Source organism: Centropristis striata, chromosome 4, assembly GCF_030273125.1.
Source record: "Centropristis striata isolate RG_2023a ecotype Rhode Island chromosome 4, C.striata_1.0, whole genome shotgun sequence".
Lineage (NCBI taxonomy): Eukaryota > Metazoa > Chordata > Actinopteri > Perciformes > Serranidae > Centropristis > Centropristis striata.
The window spans coordinates 11,658,903-11,682,721 of record NC_081520.1 but is presented as its reverse complement, the minus strand read 5'-3'; the positions used below and the strand labels follow the sequence as shown (position 1 = coordinate 11,682,721).

At 39.2% G+C, this 23,819-nt stretch overlaps 1 protein-coding gene across 1 annotated transcript in view; it reads right to left on the bottom strand.

Annotated features, from left to right (window-relative positions):
* hnf1ba (HNF1 homeobox Ba) overlaps positions 1-23,819 on the bottom strand; it is a 44,229-nt gene that overhangs the window by 5,967 nt on the left and 14,443 nt on the right. The window contains exons 4-13 of the mRNA XM_059331252.1: positions 18,941-23,256; positions 18,732-18,847; positions 12,723-13,137; positions 10,458-10,657; positions 9,863-10,130; positions 9,546-9,769; positions 2,879-3,030; positions 1,559-1,685; positions 1,297-1,479; positions 178-296 (exon numbers count right to left, since the gene is read on the bottom strand). Of these exons, the coding sequence (XP_059187235.1) occupies positions 178-296; positions 1,297-1,479; positions 1,559-1,685; positions 2,879-3,030; positions 9,546-9,769; positions 9,863-10,130; positions 10,458-10,657; positions 12,723-13,105 (1,656 nt within the window). The 5' untranslated portion in view covers positions 13,106-13,137; positions 18,732-18,847; positions 18,941-23,256. The remainder of the gene's footprint in view (positions 1-177; positions 297-1,296; positions 1,480-1,558; positions 1,686-2,878; positions 3,031-9,545; positions 9,770-9,862; positions 10,131-10,457; positions 10,658-12,722; positions 13,138-18,731; positions 18,848-18,940; positions 23,257-23,819) is intronic.

Sequence of the window (23,819 nt, the reverse complement as noted above, 5' to 3'; positions counted from 1 at the left end):
GTACTTTTCAAAAGAGATTTGATGAAAAGATTGTACTCCTTTTTGCAAAATGTAAGAATTACAACAAAAACTGTGATAACATTTTTTTTTACTGCTGATTGTCATGCAGATACCCCCACACTGATTACAGACTTTAACTGCATCTAATACATCTAACTGTGATATAATGTGACTGACCGTCTTGCTTGAGGACATGGAGCTGAGGGTGCTGATGCTGTTGGCGTCTGTGACCACCATGGCCGAGGGGAAACGTGACGGGTGGGAATATTGCGGGGGCTCTTGCTTGTGAGGATACACTGCAATAAAAAGTCAGACAGATGGTTAGATTTACACCCATGTACATTAATATTTTAACAAGGCGTTCTCACTCGCAACTCGTCGCATATGGACGCTCTATGTAACTCTCTAGCGGCAGTTTTGCACCTGGAGGGCTCTCCCGTAAAGCATGATGATGTAGCATAAGAGCTGGAAAGTTTACGTCGTGATGAGGTCAGGGTGGCCGGATGAGTCAAACAAGCTCAGGACCAAAAGTAACTTAAAGTTAAAAAAACATACTTATTTAACCCAAACTACAATCTTTTTCTTAAATCTAACCACGTAGGTTTCAAGCCTCAATCTAAGCATCAAATTTCAACACAGTAGAGGACATTTGGCCACGGTCTCATGGTGTCTATTTCAAAACTGGGAGTTTTATAGATCGGACTTCTCTGCACAAGTGACGCAAGGGGTCGTGACCAAGCGTCGGTATGTGACGAGTAAGGAGTGAGAACATTTACAAAGTGTAACCAGATTAGAAAGAGGCAAAATATCTGACATCTGTCGTCTCATTCATAGATGTGCCTGTTTTTAGGCTGCATTTTTAAATTTAATGTTAGCTTTCATTGCTTCAGAAGTTTACACGACAGTATAAATAAAGCCAATATAACTCACTGGTTCCCAATCTTGAGATATGACATCTTAAAGGGTCCCTTAGGAGCTTCTACACAAAATTATGTTTATTTTCTCCAATTTAAGAAAAAAACATTTGGATAGTTTTACCATTCAGGGTTCTAAATTAATCCAAATAAAACAACCTCTGCTTCAGAAGTTTTTAACTGTTGTTATAATTGTGCACGTCTCTAAAGTTTCTAAAATGAGAGTGATCACCGGAAAATATAAAATCAATGTTTTTAAACTGCTCACACACAGACCATAGCTTTTAAAACGACACAAGCATCAACAGTCAGAGACAACTGATTAAGAAAGCACACTAGCTTGAATACAAAAAAGATGAAAGTAGGAAACACTGTTACTGACTGTGCGAGTGTGTGACAGTAGCCATGAACGGCTGCTGGCTCATGTGGCTGGGGGACTGCTGCATCAGGCTCTGCTGGTGGGGGCTGTGGAGCTGCTGGGAAAACTGCACCGGCTGCAGCGCCGCAAGGCTGCCCGCCACGCTGTTGATCACTGGCACCGTCTGAGATTGCGATGTGTTTAGACCTAGTGAGACACAGCAGAAAGTCAAGCCATGCCATGGATAAATATTAAATGTATTTCACTTCTTTTCTGGAGGACTTACTCTGTGCTATGGCCATGACTCCAGATAGAGGCATGATGAGGTTCTGTGTCTGCTGATGACTGTGATGGGAACTGTGGATGTTTGTCAGTGTGCTGACTGGAGGAAGTCCTCCACCTGAACCTGAAATCTGCAGAAAGATGAAAGAAACAGATCAAATTACAGTACTGATTTAACAGACTACAACACTCAGAGGCATGAGAACTCTGTATTTTCAAAGTGAAACAGATGTTGGTTACTAAACAAACAACAGACATAAATGTTGACTTTGTTCACATTCTTTTGTATAACACTACACTTGTGTAACTCCACTCATACACGGCACACAAGCAAGTACTGATAAGACACAAAAGGTGTAGAAGAAAAAAATCATACTAAAAATGTCAGCAAGAAGACTGTACATGAGTTTGTGCAGCACATTGACTGAGTTTGTACCTGCATGTTGGTTCATACGAATGTCAACATGGATATTTGCACAAAATCAACATCAGTGCATTTACAGTTACAGCTTTCTGGAGCAGTATCCTCCCACTCTGCAGGGCTGCAGCTATTTGACTACTGCCAGCTGCCCACAGAAGACAGAGCGGCCAAACACACATCTGCAGATAAGAAACTGTCAGCTCTGACCTGCAGTACACTACACTGCCTGCCCTCGCTGTGCTCATTTCACGTAATGCTGCTGTGAAAGGCAGAAGTATTTTGATCTGACAGGGAAGTTAGTGAACTTCAGTTGCTTAACATTATACATTATCCCACCCTGAAGCAGATAAGTGGTAGAATTTAGGGTTTTATGGCAATTTAATTTCAGTGCAAAGAAAAATATTGTTATTTTGACAGTAAATCACATATCAAATTGCAAAAGTTGCACCACCACTCAAACGCTATGGGCCCACGCACAGGTTTCCTTGTCACTGATCAAATATTGGACTAGGGCAGAAGGGAGAAACTCTGAAGTCGACACAAAACAAAACATCAGGTATAATCAAATGTTGGCGTCATTTCTATGGTAGAACAAGCAACGCTCCACCTGTGTCTCCTCTGCGAGGCATTTAATCAATAAGGACAGAATGTTTCTTTGTCAGGTTTATTGGCTGAGCGATGAACATGCCCGGTACACTCTGGTGAAGGCTACGTGCGTGTGCAGCCATGGCCTGCCACCCCGGCTCCACCTTCCAAACAGAGCAGTACAATGTGCTAATTGTTGGCTCTTGCCCGTGGGTCCATGGGAGAGGAGGTTCAGGAACTTGCTTTGTACGTTTATGCTAAACGCAGGCCGGGTCTTATCTAATCTGAGGCCATGAGGGCCCAGGTGTGTTCACTCACCATCTTGTCAGGTGACAGCAGACTGTGGCTGTGGTCCAATCCTCCCGGAGACACCTGCTGGAGCACCGACTGGCTGGTCGCCATCGCGTTGCTACTGTGGTGGCTGATGGTGGTGGAGGAGGTGACCTCACCCGGGCCTTGGCTGTAACGCACTGAGAGAGAGAGAGACAGAAAGTTAGTTTCACTTGTCGTGTCCTACAAATATACCAGTTATGTAGGGCAGAGAGATAGCGGCTTTGTTCTGTGCTGAGAAACGCTGCTGTCATTCCAATCAACCTGCTCTTTGAGTCAGACAGGAGAGGACAGAGCAAACAAACACAGTGACCCGTCTGCTGCTATCTGTGTAGCTCAGCCAAGGCCATGCACTGCACTCACAACAGCAGAACTCCCCTCAGAATCTCTGATCAGCACACAAATGCTACAGATTATATGCCTAATTACGTCAGTGTGAAGTTTCCCCAGTATTATCAACAACATGTACTTATTAAAGTAAAAGTAAAAGCAGAAAAGTGTTATATTGTTATATATTATGCTCTCAGATCATTCTGCAGAGCTCAATATATAAGGCTATATATTGCTATTAAAGTCCTCGCTGTACTAGGATTGAAGAAAAGTTTGAGATTCTGGTATTGTGACAACCCTACAAAGGACATAAAGAACTCTGCAGTGATTTAGTGAATGTGCTTTTTGTAGTATTTTCACATACTGACAGTGAAGTTGCAATGAAAAAGTAATTCTTCTTTTAGTGCCATCCTTTAATCCCGTGTCTAGACTTTCCAGAGGAATGCCTCACCCCACCACAACCGACAATCAAATGCCTGTTTGCTGATGCAGGCCCCCTCTGATATCAACAGAGTAAACATTACACAATTACAAGCAATGTCAAACACATTCTTATCCTCTGGTCTCAGCCTCACACAGACACAGAGAGCGTCCCTCCCTTGGTGACAGCGTAGAGACAGACTCTGTTTGCACTCAGATCTCACATCTTCCGCGAGCCCTCTGTCCCTGACCCAGGTGTGACAGCTTGAACGCCCCGTCGAAGTCGGTCAGACATGACAGAAGGCATTGATATACAGCCATTTTGAGATAAAGGAGGAGGGCGAGGCGCTGACACTAAATGTGACCAATGTGGAGGGCATTGATTTCTTGTCGCTGCTGGAAACTGGAACAGGATGTGTTTGCAGATTTGAAAGTTTGCTTCAGGTGTCAGGGAAAAACGAATCGGCATCATTTTTCATCCTAAAATCATCTTTCTTTGAGATGTTGGATGTGTAAATCTTCATGTAGGGCTATATCACAGCAGTTATCGTAATAATCTGGCACAAGATGGTGAACATTTAGAGAGTTACCTGAGAACACTGATTCCACTCTTTTGTCTGTGCGCCTAAAGAAAGCTACAATCAGAAGGTGGCTATCTTAGTTCAGCATAAAGACTGTAAACAGGTGGTAACAGCTAACGTGTTCAAAGGTTACAAAATTTGCATTAAATTGGACTTTTTGCATATTTAACAAACAGGAACAGTTATGAGTAATAAATGACCTTGCAAGAAAGTGAAACTATGTTCAATAAAGGCTACATAAACACAGTGTGCTCTGAGCTCTCTTTGTTTTGTCTGACTATTATAAAATGGCATTACATCTGTCTAAATACAACCTGTTTTGTCTTATTAAACTATCATACGCCCCTTTTAGGAGCATTAAATGTGGGGTCTTTTTTGAGCTACTACATAAGGGTAGAATAGCATCTAAATGTAGCATACTGTGGATCTGATTACACCATGATATTGTAAAATGGCATCTAATAGTGTAAAAACTCCTACTTAGTTTATAATTAGAGTAGAAGTATAGTATATTTTATATATGCTGTTTCTAGTACAGCATCATTTAGGTGTATGGTGTCTAACTACTAGTTTATTTGTTTACTGTCAAATAAATCTTGTTTCTAGTTTTTGTCTAACGTGATACAAAGTATGTGATGTAACATAAAATAAAGTGTGAACTATGTTACTTGATGAGTTTTAAAGTTGCTGGTAACTTTAGCTAGATTTTTTTTATTTGGAAAGAGCCAGGCTAACTGTTTCCCCCCATTTCCAGCTAAATTAACTTACTTTAGGCTCCAGCTTCACATAATATAACAGCCAGATATGAGATTTTTTGCAACTCTCAGCAAGAAAGCAAAGCAGCTATTCCTTTGACCACAGACACTTCATTTAAAGGCGTAAGAAACTATTGATACAATTGACTATCCTGTAATTATATTTTTGTGATACTGTGACTCTTAAAAACTAGTTTTTATTAGCAGCTTACATGCAAAGATCTGTAGTATAGTATGCTGTGGTGGTGTGTTCTTTATACTATAACAGTTTTCCGTAAAAATTAGAAGAAAAAAATATTTTGAAAATATTTCAATATATCTCCTTGCCTGCAGTAACACAGTATATAACCATGTATTGGAATGTAACCCCTGTATCGTGATATGCATCTTATCGCCTGATTCTTGTCAACACACAGCCTGACTCCAAATACAAATAGCTTATTGCTTGTCTAAAGCCACAGCACCATATTTCATCCTAAAGTACCTGTCCTCCATTTTGTTCAGCCCACAGACTTCATATTGTCTACTGCAACACACTAGCAGCCCCACAACACTCGAGCGTGCCTTGTAAACACTGCCACAGAACAATAAAGCACTCCATTGGACTCATGACCCCCATTGCCACACAATACAGGAGGACTCATAAAAAGGCAGTTATCTCGGTGCTGGGCGACCTCTTAAAGTGTCGGACAGAGAAAAGGATGCTATTCAGGCCAGTTTTGTTTCTTTGGGTTCAGCTGTAATTCTAGCTGCAGGGAACCTTGGAGTCAGTAAGGACGACTTCCACAATCTAAACTGAGTTCTAGAAAGCAAATATCTAGAGACACACTTAAAGTTACTCATCACTGAGATAACTTTACTTTACGTGGAGATTGTGTAAAACTTTGCTCTGGCCATGTGGGGCAATCCATGAAAAGCTGAGGCGTCCTTTTCGAGAGCAGGGGGGATGGCGAGAACTTCAGAAGGGGAGTGGTAGCAAGGATCTTCAGCAGGTTTAAAAGGCTCTAGCTCCCTGTGTGACCCATGTAATATCAAAGCCTGCCTCCCCAACCCCAGGCAGTGCTCATTGTAGTGCCGCTGCATATGACAGACCTCCTGGGTCTCTGCAGGACGTATCCAGTCTCTTCTTTGTGGCCCTCTGGGAAACACAGAGTGGTGGAAAGTGCAGCGCTAGGCCATCCTTTTCTGTGTGTGTGTGTGTGTGTGTGTGTGTGTGTGTGTGTGTGTGTCTTGTTTTAAGATAGCCTGAGGTGACGGAAAGCAGCACAACCTACGGGTAATCCCCCCCACTACTGTGTCAGATCAGGAACTTCTGAGTCTGCTAGTTTTGTAATGTGCAGAACAATGCAGTGCAGCTTACACAGCAATTATTCAATTTTATGGAGGCAATTAGAAGTGGTGGCAAATATAAAAATACACTATTGCAAATTAAAAAGTCCTGCATTAAAAATCTTTAATAAATAAATGTACAGAAGTTTAAGTAAAATGTTCTTAGAGTATCAAAAGTAAAAGTACCTGTGTACCCTGTGACTGAAATATTATTATGTTTTAAATTATGAGATTGTTGCCGATATATATATACAGTATGTGCAGGCAGCATCTTACTTTTGTAGCTAGTTTTAACTGCTTTATGTGCAGCGCGGTAGTTTCATGCATTGGTTCCTAGTCCAGGGGTCGGCCCCCTTTAAAAGGTCACAAGATAAATCTATGGGGTAGTAAGAGGATCAATGGAACTGCAAAGAAGATCAAATAAACTTCTGCAGCAATGATTTGCATTCATTTTCTATAATTATTAATAATGTGTTCCTTTCTTGTAAAAATTGAAAGTTTTAGTTAGAGATCTGAAAATTGGCAAGGACCTCCAGCCATAGACTGATTTTTTGTAAAGTAAAATTGTTTTGAATCAATAGTTAAATCCTTAACAATACATATAATCATATTTTGTAAAATGATTTAAGAAATCTAATCTGAAAAGGTACAATATTTCCCTCTGAATTGTAGAGTCTTAAAAGTATATGGTAACATAGGTAAGTGTGCCTAGGTTTTTGTCATCAAATAAATATAGTGATGTAAAAAGTACACTATTTCCCTCTGACATGTTGGAGTATAAGGTGACATAAAATGGAAATACTTGAGATGCAAGCAAGCAATCTTTTCTTTATCTGATTATTTCTGCATGATCTTAATAAATATAAAGTTGTAAATTATGATTTAATTCACATTTTTATGACATTAACTAACTTGTTAGCAGGGACTAATGCATCAAAGTGAAATGCAAGTAAGATGGATAACTTGAGCTCTGTAAACGTTATTAGTGGATCAGTTGGTAAATATTACATAGGAAAACACAGGTGCATGCGCACATACACCTGCTGACAAACTGTGTAATCTGCCTGAGATCAATTTCATTTCTTAAAGTAAAAAAAGGCCACCACCAAAACTGTACGACACACTGTTTGACTGTCTATCCAGTTGTGACCGATTGATCAACGAACTGTGACAGAATCAATAAAAACTCCCAAAGTAAGAGGAGTTTCTTTGATCTGACCCAGCAGTGACCTCTCTCGTATGACTGAAGGTGTGGCGGCGGTTTAAAGAGGGGAGGAGGCAACTAACTTTCTATGTTGGCGAAGAAGGGGTCATCAGTCCTGTCTGGCCAGAAAAGAGCCAATACCCCAGTGGACAGCTCCTGCTGCTCCAAGTCTGCACCCAGCCTCAGCAACTATACCAGTGCCCATAAAGATGTGGGGGGAGGCTTTAAAATCAGTCCTCCTCAAGGCCCAGCAGATAAATGAACCTAGGTTACAGTCACTGCAGTCTTCTAATACACCACAGACAATGGGACCTCCTGCTGAGGGAGAGTATAGAGAGTAGAAGTCAGAGGAGCCCCTTATCAAAGGCCTGGGAGATGTAGTAGCAAAGGATTTTAATTGTCCATTAAGCATGCATAATACAGGCCGTGCCCTAGCAACGCAATGAGACGCCCCGCTGGGATATTATTGTCAGGCCAGGGGCTGACACTGAAAAACAGCTGATGCTGTCAGCAGGATGCCAGCAGGACACCTTGTAAGCAGCCAGCTGAGGGTTTTTTGGGGGAGCAAAGTGTTTTGCACCATGCACCGACCCTCCTCTACTGCAGCCTTATCACTGACCCCTCTGGCTTGGTAACCTGAGGTCAATGCCTGGTCAGGTGTTCTGAGCAACAACGAAAAAAAAAAAAAAAAACCTCAAGCAAACAGACAATCACCAAAGGTAAAAGAGCAAGCCAAGGCAAACAGTTTGTTTTCCCTTCAAAGCTCACCTCGTGTTCGAACATGAGAGGACAACAATAGGCTCTGAGTGAGACTCTCGAATCACAGTTTTATGGAGGGTGAGTGATGGCACGGATGATAATGCTCTGCGAGGCTTTGTTTTTATGTCGTATACACCAGGTAGACTCAGTCAATACTAATTACTCCAAACGCAAACATCAGGTCAGGGTGAAATGGTCAGAGGAAATAACACACAGCATTTCCTTGTTTTGGAGACTCTGAGCGGAGTCATTAGCAACCTGCATGGGAGGAGGAAATGTGGAAATGATGGCGTTATGTCGAGGTAATCTGGATGTGTCTGTCCCCCCTCCCTGACCCTGGCCTGACCCTGGCCCGTCACAGGATTGTTGCCCTTTGTGTCATGGTCCTCCATGCTGACTTTGGAGTGGTGATTGCAGGTACAATGTGGATTGTTCTCAGTGTGTTTTCAAAGATCAGAATAACAATGGCATTTGCTCAGCTCACTCACTCAGGCTCATTGATCACTTGCCCCCTCTTTCTCTGCTTCTCTGATCACATCAACTGTGCCGCTAACCTTCTCTGACAGCAATTTCACACCGCAAAAAAACGAAATCATGCACTTCTTTGCAATTTTGTCTAAAAATGAATGACTAAACAACTTACATTTCCTATATAAACTGGTTTTAGCATATATTTTTCTCTGTCTCCAGATATGAGGAATTTATCAACATAAGTGATGAATCTGCAGACAAAACATTTAAAGGAGAACCTAGTGATTTAACGCATGAAAGTCTGTTTACAGGTGTTGGAAAGTATTGTGCATTATGGGTAATGTAGGTAAATGAACAGGCCTACTGGGCACAGAACCCAGGCGTTCCCCTGGCCTTTATCTGCAAAATTTCACTTGAAGAGAAACTTACTGGCCACAAAGAGATGCAAAATTACCAAATAGAGACACAAAATAACTACAAAGAGACAAAAAACTACTACACAGAGACAGCAAATGACCATAAAGAGACACTTCACCACGAAAATATGTAAAACGACAACAAAACTAGCCAAAACAAAACAAACTCTGTCTTGTTCCTAGGTAAGTGATGTGGAATCCGCCCAATGACAATGACAAAGAATGAGTGGCAGAAGAGACCTTTCTTTTTAAACTGTCTGACAATCTTATGTGTGTGTAACACTACATTGGTAAAGTACCCTTTCAAAGAAAAATCTGTCAGTGTGACACCTCCTGTCCGCTCTCTGTGATGCTGAACTGAATACAAAGCAATGCCGCCTGGCATCTTACTTGGAGGTGAAGCGCTGCTCTGGGGATGATGTGGCGAACTGTGTGACAGCAGAGGGTTCATGCTGTGAGGCGGTATGGTGATGGCGTCCATGGCCAACTTCTGCCTGAAGGCTTCCTCTTTGCGCCGGTTTGCAAACCAGTTATAGACTCGCACTTCGGTGACCAGATTAGAACCGAGGCCCTGAGCTTTGGAGGGGGACACGCCTCTCTGGAGACACTCGGCTCTGCAGGAAACAGATGAACAAGGTGAGAAATTGGGGTTGATATGGTTTGAGTGACATTTTTCGCAGGCACAGGAAGGTGGCATGTTAATCTACCTGTTGCACTCTTCAACCAAAGCTTCTCTCTCCTCCTTGCTGGGGTTCTTCTGCCGTTCATAAGCCTGGTACAGGATTTGTTGGGATGCGGGTCCCCATTTGAAGCGGTTACGTCTCATTTTCTTGCAGGAGGGCTCGCTGCCGACCTCCTCACCAGACTGACCCATGCCCTGACCGGACGGGTTGAACTCTGGGAAAAAAAACACTGGATCCTGATTGCCTTTGTCTGTCATGTTGCTGCCAGAGCCTTGTACAGCCTGGTTAAACTCTGCAAAACAAGAAGTGGGACATTCAATAAAAGTAATTTAAAAATGTGTTCTTTTATTGCAAAACCACAAAAGGAAAACACAGATTTGTAAAGGGAGAAGTTACTTAGACACATGCTAATGGTGCTTTCTATCCATAAATAGTAATTCTCTTATTTTGATGCATTGTGACAAACTTCTGGCAAAGGCCTATTGCTGCATATAGAGGTCATCCAGCATGATGAGGAAATGTCCAATCCAACTTGATATCCCAAATAAAGTGCTGTAGTGCCAGCAGCTACACATTACAGGCTGGGGCCAAGCTGTGAGAAACTCAAATATTAACTTACGTCTGAGAATTTCCCGCTGTTTCCTGACATACCAGGTGTAGAGGGCCGCTCGCTTCTGTGTTTTCATGGGCGTGCCTTTGTTGAGGTGCTGGGAGAGGTGAGACTGGTTCAGCCCTGTGACGTCCACCACCTCCCGTTGGGGGATGTTGTGCTGCTGCATGTAACCTTTGATCATGCGGGCAGCACGCCATGGATCCTCTCTGGGTTCAGATAAAACACAGGAGCAGAAAACACTCATTTCACCACTGAACTATGCTCAGCTTTTCGAGGGAAGTTGTAAAACACAAAATCACCTTTACTCACATTTAATGGGTGAAATAAAGTTTTTTAATCATGCTTTTTAGTTAAATACATGACAATTTGCCTTATGTAAGGTGGAGGATTTTGGTAGTTGTTGATATTTAAAGGTGTTATTTTATACATTTAACAAAATCTACAAACATGGAAACACTCTGATTATATATGCATGAACTTGTTCCTTTCTTTTAGCTTCACTGTGTCTAAAGGCCTCAAGTTGAAAGAGTAACAAGTCCCCTCACTGACGGCCCGTTTATCATTGCAGCCCGTTCAATAGGCTGTAAATATTTTCAAAGGTTAGTTCAAGTAGATTCAGGCAGGTTGAGAAACTTGGACTTAGTATTTGTTGCCTAAATGCAATATTTCAGCCTTCAAATTTTTAGATTACCTTGTGTGAATTTAAAGTAAGCGTGGATTATATTAATTTAAACTATAAAGGACCCCAAACTGTGTAAAAAAAGCCTTCAAATTAATTGACAAAATGTGAGGTAAAAAGATATTCACCAGATTTTTAAACAATATTTGGAAAATATAAATCTATGAACCCTAACCCTAACCCTGATATATATTTTTTGGCTCAGTTGATTTAATATATATATATATATATATACACACATAAAAATTAAACAAATGCATTCGTCATACATCAGGTGTTCTTTAAATGATAATCATGATAATTTGAGGCATATACTTTCCTGTAAAATCTGATATTTTAATCTCAAAGAAAGGAGAAGTTTATTTATTTTTTTAAATAATTCGTTTTTTCTCTTCTAAGAAATTACATTAACTTGTATCCATATAAACTTCCATATCGGAATTTAGCATTAAAAACATGCTCTTACCTGAAGAATTAGCTCTTCAAATTATTCATTAAACGTCACATTTCTGCTGCAGCATTAAAGTGTAACAGAAACTATTCGCAGGTAAAACAGAGCGTTAGCCTACAGTCCGAGATTAGCAGGCCCAGACACACTGACATCGGTAATTATAGCAAATCTACACACGTCTGTTTGTTTTGGAGAATGTGGAGGCCTACATCTAAGTCTGCGGGTTAAGTGGGAGATGTTAGTTTATAACTTTTGACAATGAATAACCAGATCTCCATTCACTCTAATCACACGCCACTGTGTATCTTTCAGTTGATGATTTATAGAATAAAATTAATAATAACTTAACTACACGTGGGTTAGTTTTGATATTCTTCCGGTCCATGTTAGAGCCTCAAATATTAGTTTTACACGAAATCAAGTGGACTTAGTGGATAAAGGGGATTAGATGCATGATGTACAATTATTATTAGAATAGAATAGTATAAAATTTCTACATGATGTGTTTACTGACACATAAATACATGGAAAAATAAAAATTGTCAATTAATTAGTGATAATAACATTTTATTATTACCCTATTATTTATATTTTATCATTATTGTTATATATATATATATATATATATATATATATATATATATATATATATATATTATTTTTTGCTATTATGTGGTTATCAAGAATGTATTATATTTATGAAATTTGCTAATGATCAAACTAATATTTTTTTTTTTTTAGAATATTTTCCAAAATTCTCAGCCAAAAGTTGTTTCTATTGACTTTCTCTCCTTTATCGTTGAGAGGTGGAGTATATAGTTAATAATAAATAGATCTACGTTCAGCTGATATTTTGCAAAGGCAAAGAAATAATAATCCGTGTGGATAATTAGTAACCAGAATGTAAAACAAAACCGCGGCGGGTTATTTAAAAAATGTAAACAAAGAAAGGAAATACCTTTTGCCATATAAAAGTAAGCCTACATTTATTTATTTTTAACCTTTAAAAAAAAAAAAGCATTTAAAGTGCGCTACGAAACACAGAGCAACCCTATGCGCGCGCTTATTTTCACTTTCTCATTAGTATTAACTTAAGTTTCTACACTTTATAGAATAAAATAAAAAGTCTGTTAAAACTTACGATAGCATGCGGTCCACCTCCGCCCTCTGCTCGGCGGCCTCCTCCGTGTTGAGCGACTGGAGCTCCTTCAGTATCGGCGGGGTGTCGTAGTCGTCCCCGTCCTCGGAGCCCTCGTCCCCGGACAGCTTGCCCTTGCTGTGGCCGTTGGTGAGCGTGTGGAAGACGGGCTTCGAGTCGACGTCCGCCCCGTTCATCTTGCCGCCGCTCTGAGGAGGAGCGGGGGACAGGGGAAGGTTCTCCAGTTTTACTCCAAAGCCCGGCGGGCTGGGGTCCATATCATCCAGGGCCTGGATCAGGACATCTTTGGTAACTCCTGAGTCCAGCAGGGCGCTGAGGAGCTCCTGCTGCAGGGATGTCAGCTTGGATACCATTTTAGAGAACATTAAAAACACAACATAGGCCTGCTGTGTGCGCGCTGCAGCAGAGGGGGAAAGGGAGGATATATTAATAATAATAAAAAAGTTCAAATAAAGTTCCTCTCTACTCCAGTGTTGTAGGGAGTTTGCGGCTGCTGACACCTGCTCCGAGAAGCTGCTTCACTTCCCTGTTGCAGGGGAGGATGGAGCTACTTTGTCATGATGCTTTCAGAGTGCAGGGGGATATAAAACGTGGTAATGAGTGGGCCGGCTGATGGGAGCCTTATGTAAATCCAGTGAATAAGGCCCAGCTCTGGGCCGAGGTAGACATGTGTTTACACTGCTGCACTGCTGCTTTTATTGGCTCCCCTTATCAGCAAAACTTTCATGGACTTTGGACCCTGTTGTATATGCCATAAAGAGTTTTAAGAAAGGCAAGCTGCACATATTCACACCGCTCGATCTTTTATCCTACTTTTATTATGAGACCTTGAAGTATTTCTGTGTTGTCTATTTATTTATACTTATAAAGGACTTCATTCATGTTGTTACTTACAAGAGTTCTCATTATTACTTAATGGGATAATCTTACAGGTGTAAATGACTTGTTGTTTCTGTCATTAATTCGCGGGTTGTTTCCTTTAATGAAGCCTGATAATCTCGTTAGTTGTAGATAAATAGCCTCACATAGAGAAATATTTTAAAGTTAAACTTAAAACTCAGCCAACAATCAGTAGCATTAACCATAAGCCATCCATCCAGCTTCAGGATTAAATAAAATAAAAAAAATACAGTAATAACATGTTTTGTTTTTTTTTCGTTTTTAACTAAAGCTACTAGACATGTGACCACAGCTTGTTACATGGGTCTTCATATATTAAATCGTGGGACAAAAATCCCTTTCAAGTGTTAATTGACTTAATTGTGTCTTATCTGCGCCAGAGTCACGAGACAAAATAAAGTATTTGGTTCCCTAAATTGCTAAATGAAACGCTTCAGTTTTATCTCACTTTGCAAATTTAGAAAAAGACCCATAAAACGTCAATTTACTCAGGAGTTAAATAAACTCTTAATGATTAATGTAACAGGAGAATGAGGTTATTAAGGACCTTTTCACCTTTGTTTCCTTGTGGAAGTGTTCTGTAAATACAACAACAATAATAAAGCTGTTTATCTGTTTATCCTGCTTTAGTTGTACTAAAACAAAGACTGAGAGGTGAACAGGTGCAGCGCGATGTTAAAGGTCTCCAGTCTGACTTTTATATTGTAAACTTTATTCAGTCACTTTATTGCAATCATTAAATTAGATGTTCTCTGCGCTGCATGTAGTCTGTACAGGGAATATTTAGCGAATCAAAATGAGGGGAAATAATTCTCAAGAGCTGCCAAAATATGAAAATAACTGAGTTCGGCACATTCCACTGACGAATCTTTATATAAATCCATATTTTAAAAAAAATGTTTTTCCCAGGTTCAAACTTCACCGGAAGCTCTAAAAATCTGAAAATCTGCTACATTTTTCCACCGTCAGCTGAAAAACTTTCAATAGGATATTAAACGCATTAGTTATATGCTTCAGGAGTTCTGTGAGATGTGTTGTTATAAGAATGGCTGTCGATGAGAACACGTAGGTTACAGGAAAATGTCAAAATAAAAGTTACCTCGAAGTTAAAATTCGAGTTGGACAACTTCATATAAATAACTAAACAAATAGCTATATTAAACATGTAGTATAAAGGTATTTTACATCATGATGCGTTGGCATGTTGTACCTTAATTAGTCAGCGTATCAACGGTGATTAAAAAGGATTTTTGCATTAAACAAGGCAAAAAGTTTGCAGTTTCTTTAAATTAGAGGGAAAATGTTTCTATCCATCTGAGATCACATCAACGTTATAGCGATTTTCAGTCTAAGTTGAATGCCTGTCTGGAGACTGAAATTAGATGATTTAAAATGCTGCTTTCACAACAACTAAAACCTATTTATTGTCTTTTTAAAACTGAATATAAATTGCATTAAATATTGAAATATAAACACTGCAAAAAAAAAACATTATTTCTAGTCAGTTCAAAATAACATTAGTTGACATAAATGTGCTTTCTGAAAGTTTTACTTGCCTCAATATGAATGGAGCAAAAGCTGAGCTGTGTATCTATGGTGCTCTTTGTATACTTCAGCGAAGAGCTCAGTGCATGGGTGCAATATGGTCTCAAACATAAAATTGAAATGCTTTATTTTACATGTCAATAACGTCATGTGGCAATACATTTTAAATTTAAAATGTATTTTAACATTTTATTTTTTGCACAAACTACAATGTCCCTTGTACCACTTTGATTTGTGTGAGAACTTGCATTTTATTTATGTTTATCTTAGATGAAATTTCACCCAAAATAAACAGACATATGGTATATGTCTCAATATTACATCCAAAGTTATAACATTTATATGACTGAATTCTCAAATTGTATTGAGGTAATAGAAAAAATCTTATATTCTGACCTCCTGTATGTCCACAATATTATGAGATTATTAAAAAAATGTCACATTTCAATCATGTGAAAAGGTGGTAGAGAGTAGGATAATATGAAAATTTCATGTCACAATTATCCTGGCCAAAATAATTGTGATTCATGATATTATCCTGATAATCAATAAAATATACTATCATGGTGATTGGAGTTCAAATTGTAGGGGTTGGTCCAGGGGCAGATACCGTCATCGGGCAGGTTCTGCAGGTGGGCACCTCATCCCCCTGTCGCTCTTTAATTTTGAATCCATAATATTTACACACAATTAATTAACAGAGGATTGTGTCTGAAAACAAAATTATTCCAACTTTAAGAGCAACTGTGTATCATCCCATCCCGATTTAAGAGTTTGGTCCTGAAAACTTGAGTGAGATCAGGAGTTAAGATCCGCTTCCTGTACAGCAGCTTAGTTTTAGGGCATCGATTGGCATGGAAATAGACAAATATAATCAGCAAATGGAAAAATCCAAGACATTTTAAGTACTAATTCTTGTTTTGATAAAAGAACATTATCCGCAAGAAAACTGTAATTTCTGACCTCTGAATGAAAAAAAATTCACTTTCTGCAAAACCAACATGAACACAGAAGCCGCTGACCTCTTTTGTGACTATGCATGACACTTTACAACAAGATACTTAGCCAATTATTGGTTAGACATGTAATCTTTCAGTGTAGTATCAATGTGGTTGATCATTAGTAATACACAGGATTTCCCTTAACCTATTAGCCAACATGATGCAGTGAGACTTTCTTTAGCATAACACGTTGTCAGTGGAAGTTTAGTCTTGCAGAAAATTTCTATGATGATCAGAGAGTAATTTATATTGTGTCAATGTAACAATAACAGGGGAAAGAAAACCCATAAAGTTGATGTAACAATCCACTGCAGGAGACATTCCCACTCTGAAGGAATGTTAATGATTTTATTGCAGTAAAGTCGTACCAAAAGTACTTTTTGTTCTGTTGGGAAACATCATCAAACAGTTGTTTCTGCTGCAGCGCTGGGTGTCATTACACAGATTACACTCTTATCTCTGGCTACTATTCTTGTATGAAGTTTCCCTGAGTTGTTGTACTTCGCTCCGGTGTGTAGATTACCACAGCTGCTGTGTTATGTGGGTTAAGTTAATAACCCAGTGGAAACAGATAAATTACAGTCTGTCTGCAGCTCCGTCATCTCCGGGCGACAAGTTAATGACTCAATGGTGCGTTTTTAGAGCCCTGATTGATTTTCTTAATAACAGAAGAAATGGGGCCATTTGTTGTCTGACACTGAACCTTTTCACACAATCGCACGGAAACGGAGGGTTAAAGTAGACGTTAAGATATTGGTTTGAACCTGAAGACATGTTGGGTTGAAGGTAAATTAAGAAAAGATGATCTGAAATAGAATGAGAAGCAGAAAAAATAGTGAGATTAACTAAGTTTGCCGCTACAGGGGTGCTATTAAATGATCCCAATTTGAACTAAGATTCTGGTGTTACACTTTTTTCTCAATAAATTGTAAATCTTTATATCTAAGCCCAAAAAATAATAAATAAAATGTTTTACCTGAGAGGTAATAACTAAACAAATAGCAGTAGTTATAACACACAACTAAAAACAAAATTTGCCACCTCTGGGTGACAACCCTTTGGCATACATTTTTCTGGCTCTTTCACATGTCTCCATTTAAAATCTGTCAACCATTAACGCCAAATAATAACAGGCAGCAAAAAACAGTTTATCCAGTTACACAGACCGTCACGTTGGTTGTGAAATCGGCCTGAGCACTGGAGCACGACATGGAACACGCACTGCCCATTAACGCTTTCACACAGATCGGTGACATACGGGTTGAGTAACGTGGGGGGGACAGACAGGGACAGTCTGCATGTATCCTGTAACGATACCGTTCATCCATACTTGTGAGTACCAACTCTGCAGTGACTCTGAGGTGAACTGTATTAAAGATAGTCTACATTTATTGTCAACAAATCCCATTGAAAAGACCCAAACCAACGATGAATTCATTGTACTGACAACAATTTTCTGTGTCCGTCCCAAAAAATATTTTTTTAAAACACACAAATGAGGCACACTGTTGCACTGGGTGCCATCTTCTTTCATTACGAAAAAAAAACAAAACACCCATGCTGTAGTTTACCCCACATACACTCCCCTACTGCTGTAAAAAGTCACAAGAGAACAAAATGTGTATTAATCCACAAAATATTAAATTATATATCGTATGTGCACCTCCCCACCCTTTTCTCTAATAGGAAGCAGTGATCTTGGGAAATGAGTCAGGGGCAGTGATCCAGGTGTTGCTGGACATTCAGAGGATGTGATGCATAACATTTCGTAAATATCTTACAAACTGCATTGCTTATAATTAAACTAGTCACAAAGTTTGTGTGAACTGAGTCACTGCTTAAAATGAGAGATTTTTTCATGCATGTTGCCATAAAAGTTGAGATTTCAAGTTTCTAAGATCAAGAATGAACTTCCATCACAACTGCTTCCAATTAAACACTTTACTTTTTATGTTTGGGGGTTACTTATCACACCTGTTGTGCTGAGGGATAAAAGATGCTGAAGAATACTGATATGGACTTTAGATAAAGTCTTTACAAATATCAACATTTATGCAATACTCCCTGCAGTTGTAATGGGAGGGTGTGTAGGTGAAGATAAGGAACTGGTCATATTGGATTGTCTGTACTGTAATTTTATAATGTTGTTTATCTTGTGCATGACATATATTGAATGTCTGTCTGTCCCTGGAGAGGGATGCTTTCTCAGTTGCTCTTTTGGGTGTTTTTTCCCATTTTTTTATTATTGAATGTTTTTTTGGAGTGTTTCCTTATCCAAATCAAGGGTCTAAGGACAGAGGGTGTTGTATGTTGTACAGAATGTAAAAGCCCTTGAGGCAATTACTTGACATGATAACAAAGATTATCTAAAAGCACCTTGTTTTTGTCTTTTTAATTAATCAGTCAGTAATGTGTGAAATAAATCCACACACTTAATGAATAACAAGCAATTATACCTCCAATTTCTATCTACAAGACCTTGTAGTGTTTACCTGTTCTCTGTGACATTTTAATACTTTAGCTTCAGGGACACACTGTGACTTACTGATGTTGGCTCAAGGTGTGCTTGGCAGCTTTTCGTTGTCTCCACTGACCTCTCACGACCTCCAGCTCCTCAGCCCACGGCCACGCCGGTGCACAGACCGGAACATTTGGAAAGGACTGAAATAAAAAGGGTAAAGTCCACATGGTTGTGTGCGTGAGATTCAGGAACCAGCAGCCATGTACCGTTCCACAGACTGAGCTGGACCTTACCCTCAACCTGAACTCTCCGACCACTCGTGTCTTCAGAGACTGGAGAGGACTGCTTGTTGTCACTCCCTGCTGTTGGCTGTATCTGTATGAAGAAGAAGACATCTCTTTATGAGTCCGTCCCTGCATCCAAAGCTATTCATTCTGGTATTTTTGTGGACCCTCCTCACATGAGGGCCCTGCATACTTGGTCCGTTTCCCCCCCAGTCCAATATCATGGTAACACGCTCAAAAAAAAACACTAAAACAAAGAAACTACCCATGACCAATATCATCATGGAAAGTTTTGTCGTGGAAATAAGAAGTCTTCTCTAATATGAATAGAGGAAACACAAGACATAAGGCATTATTTTGTTTGTTTGTGTGTTTGTCTGTTTTCGCTGTGTGGCTTTGTACTGTGGTATCGTTGTTTTCATTGGCGTTGTTGTGGTTGTCCTTTATATTATTCTATGTATGTTATTTGTGTTTACATTACGTCTAATTTGTAAATATGTTTCTGAGTCTTTGTTGTCTAGAATTCTGTTTTAGTGTCTTGTTTCATATTGTGGCTGCTAATAAGTAATCCACTGTTCTTTTTGTTTATTCGTTAATAAAAATTTAAAAAATTTAAAAAAACAAAGACATAAGGTGATACGAATAAATATGACCTGTAGATCCATGGATGTATTGTAGAATGTATGGTGCCGCTGCTCAGCCTTGGAGACCATTTTTCCTAGTTACCATCCACAGTATTGCAAAAAAAAAATCCCCATGTGGCTCAAAAAGCGTTTTTTCCCCATAGACCACTGTTATAAGAGACGTCAGTTGATAGGACGTCACAAACTGCAAACAATTATGGCTCTTTCTATTGTAAAGTTTATAATATTTTTAAAATGTGTAATGTCATTACAATGTAAAGTCTATGAGCTGAGCAGGAACTTGTGCACAGGGCCAGCGGGACAAACACTAGTGAGGATATTCAAACGATCACACACTACCTAAGTAAACCCAGAAGTTTTTTTGATTTTGTGCCAAGTGAGCAATTATTCTGGAATGAATAGGCACCGACTTCAAGTACCATCATCAGCAAGTTAGCTTAGATGAGCAGGTTTTGTTACAATGGACAAAGTCAAGCTCTTGCTTGGCTAAGTTCTCATGATGGAAGCGAGCAGCATTGACAGGGGACAAAATAAGAGAATTAACCTTCAAAAGTAACCTAGGAAAAGATTAATTATGTGTGTTTTGTTAGTTTAGGCAGGAAAAGTGTCTCAGTCGACTCAACCAGGAAGTGTCGGCAAGAAAAAAAAATCTCTTGCTCTAAAGGGAACTCAGATTCTAACAAGAAAAGATAAGAGTATATAGAAGCCAACTACACACACACAGCCTCATCAATCATGCAAATCCTCCAGTTATTTTAATAAGGAACACAGGTAGTTAAGGTTTATCTGTCATAAATTCATCAGTGATCAGAATTTTCCACTTCCACTGCTCTGATTGCATCAGTTTCTCTTCATCAGATGGAGCAGCAGCTTTGATCTCTATCAGCGCAATAAGATGTCGTCACAACACCCATGAATCACAGGAAGATGGCTGCTGCACACACACAGAGGACATTTCTTTTTGCAACCGACTGATACAAGTGAGGATAAGGAAGAAGAAAGTGATGGAAAGCACTGGCATCCATCCACTCCTCCCAATTCATAAACATGACCTGTGGATGATCCTGCACTGGGGGGGGACTGCCAGTCTGTAGCGCCGACGGTGTGTGTACGTGTCAACTCTGTCAACACACACTGCAGCAGGGTGTGTGTGTGTGCGAGTGTTTCTGTGGGTTTGAATCAAACCCAAGACTTAAAAGTCTCTCAGCTCTGTTTGCTCTTCATGCGAAAGGTGTGTGTGTAGTCAGGGATTGAGCTTTTCCTCCTCTTTTCTTTTGTTAAATCATGTCAGATCAGAGAAGCTTTGAGGTTTTGGCTGTTAGTCACTGCACGGCAAATTGGTTTCTGTCTCAGCGTTGTTTGAATACGTCTTAACTCTTCTCTTGTGTAGTATTTTTTTTATTTATATTTTCTTGCAGTGACAGAAGCTGATAAGAAACACCAAATAGACTACAGATTTGGGATTTTCCATCCTGTGAAGCTAGTGTTTTTAGACATAAGATGATGTAGTATGATGCAGATTCTGTTCATCAGGGCAGCATGACCCCTGGCATCAAATACAGTAAGCCCCCTCCTCCCCAACAATCAGCAGTCTGATACTCCTACACTTCTACTATGACAGAGCCAAGCTGATGTATCCCATCTGAGGAAGTCTTCTTACATCCATTGTACAAGTGGCAAACAATTCTTGCCTTGATTTTACAACTCCCATTATCCGAAGAAGTAGGAAAGAGATACTTGATGGCAAAGGTCACAAACCCTCTGCAGTTCAGTTACAGAACCAGTAGGGCCATTATTACCTGGGGAGCCTCTCAGGATCAGGATCAGGAACAATCACCTGTCCTCCAGTTCACCTCACCACCCGGCCTACCCCATTGCTAAGACCATAGCTTAACTCTATGGAGTCTTTGGGCTATTTTGTCCATTTTTCCTTTTCATCCTGCCTTCATACACCACTTAGAAAATGTTTAAATGCCCTGTAGGTATATATTTTTTCCAGCACAACCTCACCTATATGACCTAATAATAATTTATTTTTTTATTCGGCCTTACTGGATCAACATTTTGAGCCAAAAAGAAACAAAGAAAAACCAACATACATGTGATCTTCTGATTGTGTGTGATCCTGTCATCCAACTCCGGTTTTTATTCTAGTGGGACTCTATTTTATGTGTCTTGTTTAGCGTAAAATTTTTGGTCATTTTGTGTATTTTTTAGTCATTCCGTGTCTCTGTAAGTCATGTTGTGTCTTTTTTGGTCATTTTGTGTCTTTTTTGTGTCTTTTTAGTCCTTTTGTCCAACATAAAATGTGATTTTGAATCTTTTTTTACTTTCAAAACACTATCATGCTCAATAAAGAATTTTAAATGTTGCAAATATGAACAAATATTGCAAATATAACATATAAGGGGTTACATCCAGTTCTATAATTTTATACAAAATATATTTGTCTCCAGTTTTACTGGGTTATCATCATCAAACTGAAACTGGCCTCATGGAGTTTACAGCCAGAACTTTAGAGGTAAATTTACAGTAGGGCTCCACGCTGCTTTGTTTTCTAGTCTGGATGTGATGAAGAAGTCATGATTTGGCGCTTTTGGAGACTCCAGAGGGTTAAGTTCACACATTTCTATGCAGTCTGAGGACAAATACTTTCATTGTTGAGCTCAAATCTGAGTCTGGACAACTAGATCAGGTGGGTGAGTTTCTGGTTTCAACAAAGATTTCCTGGAATGCAGCAAAACTTTACATACTATACTTCAACTTTATTAAGCCAAGTTATCATAACACAATCGGTTGGGTTAAAAATGGGCTCAATCTGGCGCTGACACTAACTGAACATCATGCACATGCGACTATGACTATGATTATTGGCTGATCATATTAAGACATGTTTCTCTCTAAGCCCAAAACCCATAGATCACAATTTAGTGTCCTCATAAGGATCTTAGCGCTGGAGCCCCCAGTAAGTAAACCAGTAAGCATAGGAAATAAAGAGAGACTCTTAAATCACTAAGATAACTTAATAACATATTCAGGGATAAATGAATCACTTTTGTGTATTTACTTTTAATTGTTTTTAGTCCTGACACTGTGCACCTGGCTCTGAGGTGTCAAAGATAATTAATATGAATCTTCATCATTTAAAAGATTTTGTCTGATATACTTGTTTTTACAAATCAAATGCCTGAAATTCACACTACTTGCACAAATCATTTGCAAACTCAAAACGAATGGGCTGTGACTAAACCTAACACTAACAAGTACCTTAATAAATCTGAAGCTTTCTTTCTTTCTTTCTTTCTTTCTTTCTTTCTGTAACTTGTAGTTAAAGTGTACACATAAAATATGAAACATTTTGCTGTAATAAACTGAATAATATATGAGAATGTAACTCAGCCTCAGGATACCACAAGACAGGATAAATAGCCAGTAACCACATCATATTAACAGTGTGCTGATATTTTTTTTTATGGTTTCATAATTGTGTGTGTGTGTGTGTGTGTGTGTGTGTGTGTGTGTGTGTGTGTGTGTGTAGCTGCTGAGGATCTCCTTGCTGTCCTCCTCCTCCCAGCTGCTGCTGCTGCTGCTTCTCTCCTGCTGGCTGGTGGTCAATATTGACTCAGGGATCGAAGCCACAGCCACTTTGTCAGGGTGCACAGGGGGGCAGACCTGCTATCTCTATGGCATCAGGTGAAAACAGAAAAAAAGGCAGTACATAGATCGAGTCTGTAGTATGCAGTATGTTAGCATGTGATTTCAAATACAGCCTAGTGAGTATCACAGATGCACAACTGTATACAGGAAATATAGTTGTCTCTAGAGAGATCATGTTTTTCTAATCATCTGTCTTTTTGCTTTTCAAAAGAAAGTTTTTGGACACTAATCTTTGTGTGAGCAACAGCGTCACCTTAAACTTAATTGTTTTATAATAATGGAGGATTATAAAAACAGGATTAGGACCACTGATTACACATTACCTGTTCCTGAACACTAATTCAATGTTTAAAGTAATTAAGTGTCTGTATGTTTTAAATATTTTTTTATGCTGCTGTAGAGGATATAATGAATAAATAAATAGCTTGATGTAAAAACAGAAAAAAGTACGGTTACTCTTTAGGTATTACATTTCAATATTTTCAGTGCTGTTTGTCATTATTACTATATTTTGTTCAATTTGAAACATCCCAAAAGCTTAAAGAAATGATTTTCTTGACCACTAATTCTGGCAACGAGGTGGACAG